The sequence below is a fragment of the Saimiri boliviensis genome, chromosome 11 (genome assembly GCF_048565385.1).
Source record: "Saimiri boliviensis isolate mSaiBol1 chromosome 11, mSaiBol1.pri, whole genome shotgun sequence".
NCBI classification, from domain to species: domain Eukaryota; kingdom Metazoa; phylum Chordata; class Mammalia; order Primates; family Cebidae; genus Saimiri; species Saimiri boliviensis.
This window is the reverse complement of record NC_133459.1, coordinates 38986205-39003374: the sequence shown is the minus strand read 5'-3', so window position 1 is coordinate 39003374 and position 17170 is coordinate 38986205. Positions and strand designations below refer to the sequence as shown.

The following is a 17170-nucleotide window of genomic DNA, read 5'->3' as shown; positions in this document are numbered from 1 at the left end:
GGCCCGTGAATGCGGTGAAGTCCTCCGCTTTCTCTACAGATCCGCAGTTCCATCCCCTGGGTCAGCTGTTTACCCTGACTGGGCTGCGGTATCTGCCCTGCTTCCTTCAACAAGGCGACAGGTAGTCCGGGCTGGGGCCGGAACTGAGTGGGCAGCGGCTTCCGCCTGAGGTGGCTGGGAAGGACCGGACAGCAGCCGGCTTCCCAGTCTCAAAAAAATCACACGTTTAAACTAGTGCTGCCTCCAAAGCGAGACCAGGCGTTAGAAATGGAGTCTTTTGGCTAGTATTGGGGTGTTCTGAATTCAAGCGTATGAGAGAGTGGACGGTAACGTTGAGAATTTTCATTTGAAGATCTCGTCTCAACCACCCCAAGTATAGTCAGAGGCGGCGTTTGCCTGTGAGAATGCCTTGAAACAGAGCAAGGACACCGTAGGTTAGACATACGTGAAATGAAAGTGTCTTACTTTATCTAGGGTACAAATTTGCATCAGTAAGGCGCAGTGCCATTTCTCGTTTGGGATTCAGAAGTGAAATATGGTCAGTCGGACGCTCGTACATTTATTTGACTTAAAAAGTGAGGTCAATAGGGGCCGGGCGCGGTGGCTCACACCTGTAATCCCAGCACTTTGGGAGGCCGAGGCGGGTGGATCACGAGATCAAGAGATCGAGACCATCCTGGTCAACATGGTGAAACCCCGTCTCTACTAAAAATACAAAAAATTAGCTGGGCATGGTGGTGCGTGCCTGTAATCCCAGCTAGTCAGGAGGCTGAGGCAGGAGAATTGCCTGAGCCCAGGAGGCGGAGGTTGCGGTGAGCCGAGATCGCGCCATTGCACTCCAGCCTGGGTAACAAGAGCGAAACTGCGTCTCAGAAAAAAAAAAAAAAAAAAAAAAGTGAGGTCAGTTATTCTGACCGAAAGTAAATCTGATGATGCTAATTGGTTAAACATACTATCGTTGCTAATTAGCACAATTATTATTTACAATAAATGAGCTAAATCTGTAGCTACGACTAAAATATATTTAAATTACTGTGATATTGTGATGCTAAAGATGTGTTGAAATTAGTATCTTGAATTTCTCAACCTTGCCTAAATGCCTCTGAGAGTAATTAGTATAATTAAAAGTCACGAGAGAAAGTAAATGATTCCAATAACAGGATAACAAATTCTTTTCAAGTCAGATGATTTCCAGTTCTTTGTTTTCAACAAAATTAATGGTAGCTCTATTGAATTGTCAGCCGAGGAAGGAACAGTTTTGTTTTTGGCATGCAACTCAGAAAGAAACCAAAGAATTGGTTGACGTTCTTACAGCAAAACTACTAGCATTCCCACCTATTTGTTTATGTAAATTCATTTCTCAGCACTATGTATCTATGAAAAAACAATTGAAACTGAAGTCTGTTAATCTAGCAGTAGGAACTGTTCATCCAGATAAATGAATTAATTGGTGGGACAGCCCCATCTGTCTCACTAAGAGATGTGTTCCCAATAGAATTTCACCTTTTATAATTGTGTATTATCAATATTTGTAATTGTGTCATTTTGATTCACTATTTACTAAAGATTATTGTCATGATTACTGACTTCAGAAGAATTCCAGCATAAAGCCATAAAGTTACAGGAAATTTTTTTAAAGTTTAATACATACATTATATTTTTGTTACAAAATAGTCATCAATAAAAGGTTTTTTAAACATCAAAGTATTACATTTGAATAACATTTATGGTAGAGTACAACCTAAATATGTTAGAGATAATAAAAGAACAATGTTGAAGAGCTCCTTAGTGTACGCTTTAATGGATAGTGCTGGTTATTTAGTTGTTATATAGATTCTCTTGGATACATTATAGAAAGTGATTTAACAGTTTTGAAAATTGTTTATACTGAAAAGTTGCAATGCTTTAACAGTTTTATCTTAAAATGTCAGTATTTACAATTTGCCAGAATTTACATCCATTGCAACGATTTGAAGTTATGATGAAAACTTTCAGATTGCAATTTAAATATATGAGGGGTAAACACTTTTTCAGAATTTTCTGTCCCTCAGGCCATCGTTGCTATGCCCTCTTCACTCTTGTCTTCAGCTGTCTGTGAGCCCAAAGCCTCACAGGAGCTTCTACCCCTCAAGCTTTGTGGCTAAGGGCACAGGTTTAGAGTCAGGCTGCTTGAGTGCCAGTCATGGCTGTACCATGTATTAGCAAGTTATTTAACCTGTCTGTGCATCAGATCCTCATTAGTAAAATGAGAATACTATAGTATATACTTACTTCCTCATATTGTTGAAATCAAATGAGAAAATTCATGTAAAGCACCTAGCAATGTACAATGTAGATGACTCTGAGTGAGTGCCCAATAAAGGTTAGGTACTGTTTGGGAGAAGGGCATCATAGCATTGATCTGTCACCATGTGTCTGGAAAGGTAGGGGAACAGGAGGCCAAGGTTTTAAAAAGCCAAGACTGATTGGCTTGACTGAATTCATTCATTCAATAAATACTGAATGTCTGCAAAATGCCAGATGCATTTCCAGGTGCCAGGGATATAGCAGTGAACTAAAGCCCCTCTCCTGGAGCTTACATTCTTAGCTGGGTTGGATGGAGTATTTGATAAATAATATGCAAATTTTTAATAGTAAAAGTGGAGCTTACATTCTTAGCTGGGTTGGATGGAGTATTTGATAAATAATATGCAAATTTTTAATAGTAAAAGTGGAGGTGGTGATAAGTGCTATGAAGAAAAAGCAGGAAAAAGGCAATACAGCATGTTGGTGTGAGGGGGTGCCGCTTTACATAAGTTGGTCAAGGAAGCCTTCTCAGATTAACTGGCATTTGAGACCCCCAAAATAGTAAGAGAAGAAGCCATGTGGATATCTGGGGAAACTGCCAATCAAAGTGAACAGCAAGTGCAGAGGCCCTGAGATTGGCCGTTGCTTATCATATCTGAAGAATGGTAAGAGGCTGTGGAAAGAGTAAGGAGGATGGGGAGTGCAAATCCATGCCATCATGCAGTCTTTTAGTTAACAGACTTTCAGTTAGAATGAAAGAATAAGCTATTGCAGGATTTTGAGCAGAGAATTGCAGAGTTTTGAGCAGACAGTCCTTCTCACTACTATCTGGAGAATAAAAAAAAATTTTTTTGAGATGGAATCTCATCTATTACCCAGTGGTGCAATCTTGGCTTACTGCAACCTCTGTCACCCAGGTTCAAGCAATTCTCCTGCCTCAGCCTCCCAAGTAGCTGGGATTACAAGTAGCTGGGATTACAGGCGCCTGCCACCATGCCTGTCTAATTTTTTTTTTTTTTTTTTTTTTTTTTTTTTAGTAGAGACGGGGTTTCACCATCTTGGCCAGGCTGGTCTTGAACTTCTTACCTCATGATCCACCCGCCTCAGCCTCCCAAAGTGCTGGGATTACAGGCTGCGCCCAGCAGAGAATAAATTTAATGGGGAAATGGAAGGAGGAAGCGCAGTTGGGAGGCCATTTCAAGAACCCAGGTGATTTAGCAGTTGCCAAGGAAATCAGAAAAAAAGAAAAAACAATCTGGGTGAGAGATGGTAGTGCAGACTAAGGTTGTGGCAGTGGAGATCTAGTGAATTATGGAAAGTGAATAATCACTTGTTTGCTCTTTTCAGAAAGACAGTAGAAGGGCTGGCCTGTGTGGAGTCTAAAAATGGGAACCTCAAAACAAGCTGTTGGCAGGATTTTGTTAAAGGAGAAAGACTGACATGGTGTGCTGGCTCACACCTGTAGTCTTGGTTCTTTGGGCCATCAAGGTTGGACAATTGCTTGAGTGCAGGAGTTTGAGAGCAGTGTAGGCAACACAGTGAGACCTCATCTCTATAAAAATAAATAAAGGAAAAGGACTGAATTTGAAGGATAAAGATTATTATCCCTAGAGTAGATAGGCATTGCTGTACGGGTAGTCCATCTACCCTATCTAACCTAAATGATACAGTTGCTCTCAAGCTCTTCCCCTATCTTGCCTTGATTCTCTGCTTACCAAGCATCCAAGGTCCCTTAGTTGATACCCTGGCCATAGGTGCTCGGGCCTCAAGAAAAAAATGATCCGCCTTGGTCCGGCATGGTGGCTCATGCTTGTAATCATAGCACTTTGGGAGGCCAAGGTGGGTGGATCACTTGAGGTCAGGGGTTTGAAACCACCCTGGCCAACATGGTGAAACCCCATCTCTACTAAAAATACAAAAAAAATTAGCCAGGCATGGTGGCAGGTGCCTATAATCTCAGCTACCCCAGAGGCTGAGGCTGAGGCAGGAGAATCGCTTGAACCTGGGAGGCAGAGGTTGCAGTGAGCTGAGATCACGCCACTGTACTCCATCTCAAAAAAAAAAAAAAAAAAAAAAAAAAAAAAAGATTCCCTACTAGGAATGAATACCTGGTACTTGGTATCAATCTCTTATGACTGTGGTGTGATTCACACATCCTCTCTGAGAAGCTGAGAGTCAGGAACGAGGTAACCCCATCAGTTTATATCACACTGTGCACCCTAACAAGAGCAGCTGTTATTTCCTTTTCGTCTAGCTGATTCTACTTTCTAGCTTATAAGTTCTGACTCACATATAGGCTACTAATTCTATGTTACTCCCTCCTGAAAAAAAAAAAAAAAAAAAAAAAAAAAAAACGCCTATAATGGTCTATTTCTGACAGTACAAAACCCAAACTATATGGTATGAGCTTTGAGGCCCTTCATTACCTGACATCAGTCTACTCTTCAAAACGCTTCTTTTTTTTAGTATTTTTATAAATAGAGACAGGATCTCGCTATGCTGGCCAGGCTGGTCTCAAACTTCTGGGCTCAAGCAGTCCGTCCACCTCAGCCTCCGAAAGTGCTGATTACAGGCAAAACCCTTGAACATTTTCCTTTGATATACTCGAGAGGGGTAACCAAGACAATATGACTGAAATGAAATTTAGACAGCACAATAATTGAGATATTGACCTAAAAAAATTGGCATGACACTCCATCAGCAGCACAATAACCTCTCACCTAAACTGTCAGATAATACACACTGTTAATTCCCATCTGTTCTGTTTGCCACATCATGAATTAAAGCATATTTGAGTATGAGGTTAGTGTGTCTTGCACTAAAGTCAAAATCCTTAATTGTATCTTTGGAAATAACAAAGCCACCCTGAAACTCTCCTTGTTGCCCAGGAAACCATCATTTTAAAAATATACTTCTGGGCCAGGTGGTGGCTGTAATCCCAGCACATTGGGAGACCAAGGCAGGTGAATTACCTGAGGTTAGGAATTCCAGACCAGCTGGGCCAGCCTGGGGAAACCCCATCTCTATTAAAATTATAAAAAATTAGCTGGGCATGGTGGTGGGCGCCTATAATCCCAGCAACTCGGGAGGCTGAGACAGGAGAATCTCTTCAACCTGGGAGGCAGAGGTTACAGTGAGCTGAGATCGTGCCACTGCACTCCAGCCTGGGCAACAAGAGTGAAACTCCGTCTCAAAAATAAAAATATACTTTCATGATGATCTCACCCAGGAAGAATATCTTCCATTTCTTTGTCTGCCTATGTAATCATTTCTGGGACACCTCAATGCCACTTCCTCTGCAAAGCCTTTCCTGGCCCTCCCTTGTATTCACCCACCTATTTGTCTGCTTAACACACGATACGGTGAAATCTCATCCATATGACAAGATTTTAACTCCAGTGGTATTTTAACTACAGTGCATTAGGCAAGAATTACAAATGGTCAAGATTACCATTCCCTTGGGAATATGCCTCTTGGAGACTGCTATATTGTCTTCTTTTTTTTTTTTTTTTTTGGACAGCGTCTTGTCCTGCCATCCAGGATACTGAAGCAATCTCTCAGGCTCAAGTGACCCTCCTGCTTCAGCTCTCTGAGTAGCTGAGACTGCAGGCATGCACCACCAAACCCAGCTAATTTTCTGATTTTTTTGTAAAGGTGAGGTCTCACTATGTTGCCCAGGTGGGTTTTGAACTCCTGAACTCAAGCAATCCTCCTGCTTCGGCCTCCCAAAGTGCTGGGATTACAGGCGTGAGCCACTGTACCCAGCCTTATATTGTGTCTGGTTAAGCAGCATAGCCAGTTTTTCTCCAGCATGGCAACAAATCGCTTCATACCAAATGAAACTTTTTTTCTGTAGACCTCCTCTATGGATATGAAATATTTCATTTAGGTTCCAGATAGTTACACAGTGTTTCAAATGACCATGATGACATTTATTGTGGCAAAAATGCAAACACTGTAAGGTTAGTGGAATCTGAGGCCTGCTGACAGAATCATTTTCTGCCACCTCCCCAGTGGGCCATCTCTCTCTCTCATCAAGGTACACATTGAGTGGAATCCCTCCTTTCTTCCCTCCCTGCCAAGGAGAATTCTACTCAGTTCAAGATGTTATGGCCAGGTACAGTGGCTTGCACCTGTAATCCCAGCTTTGGGAGGCTAAAGTGGGCATATCACTTGAGGTCAGGAGTGCAAGACCAGCCTGGCCAACATGGTGAAACCCCATCTCTACTAAAAATGCAAAAATTAGCCAGGCATGGTGGCAGGCACCTGTAATTCCAGTTCCTCGGGAAGCTGAGGCAGTAGAATCACTTGAATCCTGGAGGTTGAGGTTGCAGTGGGCAGAGATCCTGCCACTGCATTCCAGCCTGGGCAACAGAGCAAGACTCTGACCCCGCCCCCCCAAAAAAAAGATGTTATGACCCCACTATTAAATTGCTTGATCTGAAATTATTTGTTTGTCCAGCCAAACTGAGTGCTCCTGAAGCACTCAGGAAAGATTCCTAGGGATTATCATATCCCTAGGAATTTATGCTTAGCATAGAGTAGGTATCAGTAAAAGTTGGATAAAATCAATCTCCTTTATGTCAGTCTATATCTAACCCCACCCTTGACCACTTTTGAGTAATTAATGCAGGAGACCCCTGGACTGCATATATACCTTTAGGCTGAAAACCAGCACAGGGGTCAGCCTACCTCTAAAGGACAGTTCACTGATGGCCCTCAAACAGCACTTTCCTACTTTTTATTATATCCAGTCTAACCTCCTCAGCAAGGACCTCAAGGCCATATACCTGACCACCCTCCCTTCTCTTCCTACCGTCCTAGATTCCAGTCCAGCTATCCTCTCCTCTATGGCAGCTTATGGTCTCCAGCCAGCTGAGTGTGCACTGCAGTCCTAGAGACATTTTTAACTACTACTATACCCCACTTTACCCCACCATACATACAAGTAGAAGCTTAGCCCTACTAAATAGAGAGCCAGTCTTTGCAGGGTAATTTCAATAGAGTTCTTTATCTTTATTGATACACCACTGCACACATGAGAGAAACAGTGCTTTTCTGGAAAACACTGGAATCCATTACATTTCAAATGGGGAAGTAAACCTTGATGTGGGCTAGGAACTTTGGCAGTCAGAGCAGCTGCAGTAGGGCTCAGAGGAGCAATCCCTCTTCGTGGCCGGTTTTTGAGCAATGATTATCCCCTCTAGGTCCTTCACTTTGTTTTCCACTGTCTGAAGTTTTTTCAAAATTTTCTCTTGCAGACCCAAGGACAGGAAGAGATTATTATTATCTTGAATTTGGAGACCACTTCTTTCTGGGTTGGCCAGCAAAGCCTGAAAAATATCTGAGCCCTTCTTGTAAAGTTTGTAGAGTGTGATTACAAACAACAACGTTTTCTAAAATGGAACAACAGAAGTTAAGTGTTATTGTTCATTCATGTGAATGCTACAGTTTACTGTAAGAGATAAAAACTTAATAGTAATTCCTTATTCCTATAACAAGTCTTGCATTTAACAAAATATTTTCACACCTACTTCATCTTTTGATTTTGCAAACTGGAGAGGTAGCCAGGTCAGGCAGGATTATTATTTGCATTTAATGAATATTGTTATAATAGATACCATTTTCTGAATGTCTAGCACATGCTGGGCTCTGTGCTGGAAGTTGCGTCTTCTAGGCATGACCTATTTATGTAGAAAAAAACAGAACTGGATAACTATATGTTTTTCAGTTTGAACTCTGTCATTGTCCAAAGTCATATATTGGAAGTGGTAGAGCCAGGTCAGGAATCCAGGAATTCACACTTCCAAGTACACTTTAGGACTTAGTGGTCTGAAAAACTGGATTTCTTGGTCATGGAAAAGGTTTTTAAAATATACCAGGAGAGATGTGGGCACAATGGCACGCAAATGTAGTCCTAACTACTAGGGAGGCTGAGGTGGGAGGATCACTTGAGCCCACAAGTAGTATGCTATGGTGGTGCCTGTGAATGGTTACTGCAGTCCAACCTGGACAACATAGCCAGACCCTGTCTCTTTAAAAAAAAAAAATAAAAATAAATAAATAAATATATATATATATATATATATATATATATATATATGTGTGTGTGTGTGTGTGTGTGTGTGTGTGTGTGTGTGTGTGTGTGTGTGTGTGTTAGGGCCAGATGCAGTGGTTCACACCTATAATCCAAGCACTTCGTGAGGCTAAGGTGGGAGGATTGCCTGAGGCCAGGAGTTAAAGACCAGTCTGAACAACATAGCAAGACCCTATCTCTACAAAAAACATTTTTTAAAATTTACTGAGCCAAGCCAGGCTTGGTGGCTCCTGCCAGTAATTCCAGCACTTTGGGAGGCCAAAGCGGGTGGATCACCTGAGGTTGGGAGTTCAAGACCAGCCTGACCAACATAGAGGAAACCCCATCTCGACTAAAAATACAAAATTAGCCAGGCGTGGTGGCATATGTCTATAATCCCGGCTACTCAGGAGGCTGAGGCAGGAGAATTGCTTGACCTGGGAGGTGAAGGTTGGGGTGAGCCAAGATCGAGCCATTGCATTCCAGTCTGGGTAACAAGAGCAAAACTCCATCTCAAAAAAAAAAAAAAAATTAGCCTAGCCTGGTGGTGTGTGCCTATAGTTCCAGCTGCTCAGGAGGCTAAGACAGGAGGATCACTTGAGACCAGGAGTTTGAGACTGCAATGAGCTGCAATCACACCACTGCACTCTAGCCTGGGCGACAGAGCAAGACACTGTCTCTAAAACATAAAAAATTAAAAAAATAAAAACATATATAGTAGGACAGATCCTTGCTAGGATAAGAAAACATCGTCTTGTTCCTTATCATAACAACTAGCATCACCTTTTTTTTTTTTTTTTTTTTTTTTGAGATGGAGTCTGTCTCTGTTGCCCAGGCTAGAGTGCAGTGGTGTGATCTCAGCTCACTGCAACCTCCGCCTCCTGGGTTCAAGTGATTCTCCGCCTCAGCCTCCTGAGTAGCTGGGACTACAGGCACCCACCACCATGCCCAGCTAATTTTTTTGTATTTTTAGTAGAGATGGGGCTTCACCATAGCACCACCTACTGAATATATGTGCTAGGATTTATACATATAATATCTCCTTTAATCTTCACAACACACACACACACATTCCTGTTCAAGATTTAGGTCAGTTGGTTTACATTAAATGAGATTTTGAAAACTGAATTTCAAATCCTAAAAATGAGATTCAAACTCCAATTTTGCTAGCTCTTACAAACTTTTTGAACTTGGGTGGGTGATAATCAAGTTTTCTCATCTACAAAATGGAGAAAATAATCTCTGCCCTGACTACTATGCAAGATTGTGATGGTTTAAAATAGAAAGTAGCTGTGACCATGATTACTAAACAATAGTAACATGAAAACAAGTGAATGCTAAAAAATGATCCAGGCCGGGCGCGGTGGCTCAAGCCTGTAATCCCAGCACTCTGGGAGGCCGAGGCAGGTGGATTACGAGGTCAAGAGATCGAGACCATCCTGGTCAACATGGTGAAACCCTGTCTCTACTAAAAATACAAAAAATTAGCTGGGCATGGTGGCGCGTGCCTGTAATCCCAGCTACTCAGGAGGCTGAGGCAGGAGAATTGCCTGAACCCAGGAGGCGGATGTTGCGGTGAGCCGAGATCGCGCCATTGCACTCCAGCCTGGGTAACAAGAGCGAAACTCCGTCTCAAAAAAAAAAAAAAAAAGAAAAAAGAAAAAAGAAAAAGAAAAAGAAAAAAAAAGAAAAAGAAAGAAAAAAGAAAGAAAAAGAAAAAAAAAAAAAGATCCAGTAACAACGTCTCTCTGCGTTTATCAAGGAAACTCATCACTCTTAAGAAAGCCCTTTTAAGGCCGGGCACAGTGGCTCACACCTGTAATCCCAGCACTTTGGGAGGCTGAGGCTGGTGAATCACCTGAGATCAGGAGTTCAATACCAGCCTGGGCAACATGGTGAAACCTTGTCTCTACTAAAAAATACAAAAAATTGGCTGGGTTTGGTGGCACATGCCTGTAATCCCAGCTACTGAGGAGGTTGAGGCAGGAGAATCGCTTGAACCCTGGAGGTGGAGGTTGCAGTGAGCCAAGATCATGCCATTGCACTCCAGCCTGGGCAACCACATCTCAAAAAAATAATAAAAAGCCCCTTTAAAATCCTGTCACCTTAAGTTTCCGCTGAACCTCATTGTACCTCAGTTTCTTCACTTGTCACATGAAAATAGCCTCATCCATTTCATGGAATTTCTGAGATCCTCAAAGCATTGAACTATATTGTATGTCAACTGTTATTATTGGTGACTACACAGAAGTATGTAAAATCCTGTTTCTCACAATCCCAGCCAGTTAAAGTCCTACTCCCCAAAGAGCTACTGTATACTTAGGGAGCCTTATTTTGTTAAAACACAATAATGAACACATTGTGATGACTTAATACATTTGCCTCCGTATCGGTTACAGAACAATGGCATAGTAAGAACAGAAAGAACATATTCAAGATCCTAACTATACTATGGTGCCCATTCTATAACTATAGTAGCATTCAAAGATGAATAAGTGATCAAAGAAATTTCAAGGGTAAGGCTGTCTTTTCAGGCTACAAGCATGTTTGGTCTGTTTAATTATAGAAGACAAGCCAAAGACCATTGTGATAAAGAGCATTTTTATGCCCAAAGCCTAATTGATGGAGATTTTCAGCCAACTTAAGAGACAAGGGTCGCCTTTGCACATCTATCTGTATGATCTTAAAACTGGGTGGCAACAATATGGGAGAGAACTAATTGAATTTCAACTTAAAACTATATAAATGTCTGTAACGAAATAGTATAACCTGAATTGACTGAATACTTCGTTTCCATAAGGCATATATTCCTATTCCCAACAAAATCAAGAAAGAAATCCTCAAGATGACTTGCAGAGCTGGAGCAATATTATCTAATAGTCCCAAACTTGTTTGCTGAGGTGCAGTGGTCTCTCCCAGAAAACTTGCTTGTATCCAATTCCATATTGGGCTCTGAGAGAGAGTATCTAAGAGGTTGTCCCAGCTAGAAGATGAAGATGTTGACATTTTAATAAGCAGCAGCTCCAAGAACTACATGTGCAGAAGCTTCAGGAATCTAGATATGAGTTAGGGGGAGTAGCCTGGGGACCTAGGTGTTCTGGAGCCATTGTGAGTTGTGCTTTGTGATGTCACTGCTCCAAAGGTCAGCTTGCTTTTCACTCACCCAACCAGTGACTCTTACTCAAAACCAACCAGGTACTGTCCTGGGCTTTCAGTTCATTTATACTGCTTTCTCTGATCTTTGGCTAGTTCTAGCTCTAGCATAGTGCTGTCTAATACAACTTTCTGCAATAATGAAAATGTTCTTTATCTGCCATGTCCAATGTGGTAACGACTACTTACTTGAAATGTGAATAGTGCAGCAGAAACTGAATTTTACATTTTAATTAAATTTTCCAGGTGTGCTGGCTCATGCCTGTAATCCCAGCACTTTGGGAGGCCGAGGTGGGTGGATCACTTGAACCCAGGAGTTCAAGACCAGCCTGGCCAACATGGTGAAATCCTGTCTCTACTAAAAATATGAAAATTAGCCTGGCGGCCGGGCGCGGTGGCTCAAGCCTGTAATCCCAGCACTTTGGGAGGCCGAGGCGGGTGGATCACGAGGTCGAGAGATCGAGACCATCCTGGTCAACATGGTGAAACCCCGTCTCTACTAAAAATACAAAAAATCAGCTGGGCATGGTGGCTCGTGCCTGTAATCCCAGCTACTCAGGAGGCTGAGGCAGGAGAATTGCCTGAACCCAGGAGGCGGAGGTTGCGGTGAGCCGAGATTGCGCCATTGCACTCCAGCCTGGGTAACAAGAGCGAAACTCTGTCTCAAAAAAAAAAAAAAAAAAAAGAAAGAAAATTAGCCTGGCGTGGTGGTGTGCACCTGTAGTCCCAGCTACTTGGGATGCTGACACAGGAGAATCACTTGAACCTGGGAGGCATTGGGTGCAGTGAGCTGATGTTGCACCACTGCGCTCCAGCCTTGGTGATGGAATGAGACTCTGTCTCAAAAAAAAAAAAAAATTTAAATAGCCACATGTGGCTAGTGGCTACCCTCTTGGATAATGTAGATCTACATTTCCAACGATTTCATCAAATGGACAACAGCTGTTTTCACATTAAAAAAAAAGTAAAACTGAGGTGTATTGAGGTTGAATGGAAATGTGACAAGATTTTTAAAAATTTTTTGAGCCAGAGTGTCACTCCGTCACCCAGGTTGGAGTGCAGTGGTGCAATCTCAGCTCACTGCAACCTCTGCCTCCTGGGTTCAAGTGATTCTCCTGTCTCAGCCTCCTGAGTAGCTGGGATTACAGGTACCCAACACCATACCTGGCTAATTTTTTGTATTTTTAGTAGAGATGAGGTTTCGCCAATGGCCAGGCTGATCAAGAACTCCTGACCTCAAGTGTTCCACCTGCCTTGGGCTCCCAAAGTGCAGGGATTATAGGCATGAGCCATGGCACCCAGCCAGAGACAGTATTTAAACAGGGCTTTCTTAAAGAGTGAGTAATTTACTTGGTAAATAGGTGGAAGGAGGTTACTACTGGATCATTTTGTAGCATTCCCTTCTTTTCATTTGCTGCTATTGTTTAGAAATTATCTTTGGGAAGGCTTTTCACATATTTTCCCTTTGCTGATGGAGATTCCACCTCCTTCACAAGCTTTGCTTTAGTAACAAATGATATAATTTTTTCCTTTTTCTTTCTCCCTCCCCTTCCCATTCTCTCTCAAATCATTTTCTAAGCACTTTGTAAACAGTAGCATGCTATATTATAACCTGTATACATGTTGACAAATCAATTATTTACAGACTAGTATCTATCTACTCATCAGAGAAGTATGACAATATCAAAATAAAATGTATGGTCTGTTCCCAGGAAACATTCATGAAAAAATGCAGTTCACATGTAAGTATATAATCTAAATTGTGAAATCAGAGTACAAAGAATCCAAAGAGTTTGCCCCAAGAGGAGGGGCACAATAAAGGAGAGGCTGGGCACAGTGGCTCATACCTGTAATCCCAGCACTTTGGGTGGCCAAGAGGTGGGCAGATCACTTGAGGTCAGGAGTTCAAGACCAGCCTAGCCAACATGGTGAAAACCCATCTCTACTAAATGTACAAAAAACCTAGCTGGATGTAGTGGTGCATGCCTGTAATCATAGCTACTCAGGAGGCTGAGGTGGGAGGATCGCTTAAACCTGGAAGGCTGAGATTGCAGTGAGCCAAGATCATGCCATTGCACCACTGCTCTCCACCCTGGGTGACAGAGTAAGACTCTGTCTCAAAAGAAAAGAAAAAACAAAAAGCAGGGAACTGAGATGCCTGCCATGTCTCAAACTCTTGAGCTCAGGTAATCCGCCTGCCTCAGCCTCCCAAAATTCTGGGATTAAAGGCATGAGTCACCACGCCCAGACCCGTATTGGATTCTTAAATCTCTATGATGCAGGAAATAAGTTCTGTTCAACACTTAACACCCAGGGGCTAGCAGATGGTATATGCTTAGTAAATATTTGGCTTCTCCGCTATTTAGATAGCTTTCCTATGCCTCTGGTCTTATTATTATTATTATTAATTTTTTTTTTTTTACAGGCTAAACCTGCCAAATACATCCTGACAGATTTTTAAATCTCTTGCCTAACCTGGTTCCCTTCCTCAGAGTGATTCAAACCTCCAAATGCAGTCTGTCACAGAATCACTCCTGCAGGAGTAGAACAAACAGGTCAGAGCAGGGTAGGCCACTCTTTCTAGACCCAGTTCTACATAATAGGGTATAAAATCAGTAGTATAAAGCCAGGAGATATCACAGTTTACCTTGGGGTAGGAGGTGAGAAGGAGCAACGTTTCTGACTTTTAGAAGTGTCTAGCCTGGTACAGTGGCTCATGTCTGCAATTCCAGCACTTTGGGAGGCTGAGGTGGGAGGATTGCTTTGACTCAGGAGTTCAAAATCAGCCTGGGCAACATAATGAGACCTCATCTCAAAAAATAACGAATAAAAATGAATACATAAAAGTTTCTTTCAGAAAGAAAAACTTGCCTTTTTCTTTTCTTTTTTATAAATTTTTTTTTTTTTTTTAAAGATGGGGTTTCACCATGATGGCCAGGCTGGTCTTGAACTCCTGACCTCAGGTGATCCACCCACCTCAGCCTCCCAAAATGCTAGGATTACAGGCGTGAGCCACAGCACCTAGCCCAAATAACATGTAATCATTTCATAGGTTACATGTTATTCACAGAAAAACATATGCAACAAATTTCCCATCTCTATACTTGAATGAAATGTCAACACCCTGTGTATGACTATGGAGTTTGAGTTGTATAACCTGGCTTTCACCTATACTTCCAAGTTGTATTTCCCACTATTCACTTTCACAAACAACACTGAGATTACAGAACTGTGTTATTTTTGGTATTTCAAATACCACCTGCATTTTCCATCTGTTATTCCTTTATATTAAATGTCCCTCTCTGACATTCTTAGTCAGAAGAGATTGGAAACTGGGCTCCATCTCTACTTGTGCCAGCCAGGCAAGACATTCATCTTGAAGTTGTCAAATAAGGATAATAACAGCACCTATTTAATGGGATTATGAAAATTCAACAAGATAATTTTATGTAAAATGCTAAGAAGCATAATTACCCTGAATTATCACAGTACTTCCCACTTCCAGGCCAGTGCTTCTAGAACTTTTCTATGCCTAAGAATCATCTAGAGATCTTACTAACATGGAGATTTGGGTCCAGTAGGTCTAGAGTAGGGCCTGAAATGATGCCTTTTTATTAATAACAATCTCCTAGGTGATGCCCATAGTGCTGGCCCACTACCACACTTTAGGTAACAATGTTCTGAGATACTCCAGCCCTCCCTTCACCTTGTTAAATCTCACTGATGGCCCTGACAAATTTACTTTGGTATTTTTTTTTTTTTTTTTTTTTTTTTTTTTTGAGACGGAGTTTCACTCTTGTTACCCAGGCTGGAGTGCAATGGCACGATCTCGGCTCACCGCAACCTCCGCCTCCTGGGCTCAGGCAATTCTCCTGCCTCAGCCTCCCGAGTAGCTGGGATTACAGGCACGTGCCACCATGCCCAGCTAATTTTTTGTATTTTTAGTAGAGACGGGGTTTCACCATGTTGACCAGGATGGTCTCGATCTCTCGACCTCGTGATCCATCCGCCTCGGCCTCCCAAAGTGCTGGGATTACAAGCTTGAGCCACCGCGCCCGGCCTACTTTGGTATTTTTGTCTCCCCGAGCATCTGGAATTCTCTCTTTAAATGTGTGTACTAAAGTATTTGGCGAATGACTATGTCTTAGGCAGTTCAGCTCAGTAGGCCATTTGGGACTGAGAAAGGATAGATTGAGAATGGAATGCCCCGAGAAAGGCTAATAAAAAACTTTCTTCTACACAGTTCCTTACCCTTCTTCATACATGGGCTCATGAAAATGGGGAAAACACTGAAGCAGGAAAATTCTGGGTAAGAAGCAAGAATAGAAGTGTCTGATGTCTTCGTTCCTATCCACCATTTTGGGGGCACTCTTAAATTGAAAAAGCTTTGAAACTAAAGTCAGTGCTTTCAGATCAGTGCCAGGGTTGGAACAAATTCCACAGATATCAAGTTAAAATGATTACTAAAAGCTACAAAAATAACCCTTTGCCCTTTATTATCATGTAGTTACTTATGCTAGTTTAAACATAAAAGTCTTTTTCTTTTTTTTGAGATGAAGTTTTGCTTTTGTTGCCCAGGCTGGAGTGCAATGGTGCAATCTTGGCTCACCACAACCTCTGCCTGCCAGATTCAAGCGATTCTCCTGCCTCAGCCTCCCGAGTAGCTGGGATTACATGCCTGTGACACTATACCAAACTAGTTTTGTATTTTTATGAAACGGGGGTTTCTCCGTGTTGGTCAGGCTGGTCTTGAACTCCTGACCTCAGGTGATGCACCCACCTCAGCCTCCCCAAGTATTGGGTTTACAGGCATGAGCCACTGCACCTGGCTTTTTCTTTTTTTCTTTTTTTGAGATGGAGTCGTGCACTGTCGCCCAGGCTGGACTGCAATGGCACAATCTTGGCTCACTGCAACCTCCACCTCCCAGGTTCAGGCGATTCTCCTGCCTCAGCCTCCCAGGTAGCTGGGATTACAGGCGCCTGCAACCATACTCGGCTAACTTTTTGTATTTTTAGTAGAGACAGGGTTTCACCATGTTGGTCAGGCTGGTCTCAAACTCCTGACCTCAGGTGATCCACTCATTTTGGCCTCCCAGTGTTGGTATTACAGGTGTGAGCCACTGCACCCAGCCTGAAGTCTTTAATAAAGATCAAATGATGCAAGCTGCTCTAACTGTGATGGACAGTGATCTTAGGATCAACTACTTAGACTTGTACTTGAAGTGAATTATTTTGAGACAGTCTTGCTCTGTCGCCCAGGCTGGAGTACAGTGGTGTGATCTCGGCTCACTGCAACCTCTGCCTCCTGGGTTCAAACGATTCTCCTGCCTCAGCCTCCTGAGTAGCTGGGACTACAGGCATGTGACACCATGCCCGGCTAATATTTTTGTATTTTCAGCAGAGACGGGGTTTTACTACGTTAGCCAGGATGGTCTAGATCTCCTGATCTCATGATCCACCCACCTCAGCCTCCACTGTGCCTGACTGAAGTAAACAATTAATTCGGTTCTTAAAATCTGGTTTATCTCGCCGGGCATGGTGGCTCACACCTGTAATCCAAGCACTTTGGAGGCCAAGTTGGGTGGATCACCTGAGGTCGGGAGTTCAAGACCAGCCTGACCAACATGGTGAAACACCGTCTTAAAAAAATAATAA

General features: G+C 42.5%; 1 protein-coding gene and 1 long non-coding RNA gene across 2 annotated transcripts; one reads left to right on the top strand and one right to left on the bottom strand.

Annotated features, from left to right (window-relative positions):
- The first annotated feature begins 30 nt into the window (after window positions 1–30).
- On the top strand, window positions 31–8446 carry LOC141580237 (uncharacterized). Its single transcript, XR_012512391.1, has 2 exons — window positions 31–121; window positions 7548–8446. It is a non-coding gene; the product is annotated as an uncharacterized LOC141580237 (long non-coding RNA).
- TMCO2 (transmembrane and coiled-coil domains 2) lies at window positions 7235–11813 on the bottom strand. Its single transcript, XM_010347548.3, has 2 exons — window positions 11132–11813; window positions 7235–7682 (listed from the first exon to the last, which is right to left on the bottom strand). The coding sequence occupies exons 1-2, from the start codon at window positions 11366–11368 to the stop codon at window positions 7401–7403; spliced, it is 519 nt and encodes a 172-aa protein (XP_010345850.1). The 5' UTR covers window positions 11369–11813; the 3' UTR covers window positions 7235–7400.
- Window positions 11814–17170: the final 5357 nt, after the last annotated feature.

Excerpts from the sequence above, each read along its gene's own strand:
- TMCO2 (XM_010347548.3), bottom strand. The coding sequence starts at position 11,368 with ATGTCAACATCTTCATCTTCTAGCTGGGACAACCTCTTAGATACTCTC. Across the intron at positions 7,683-11,131 it reads GAAGTATTCAGTCAATTCAG|AAAACGTTGTTGTTTGTAAT; the intron begins GTTATACTATTT and ends GTTCCATTTTAG.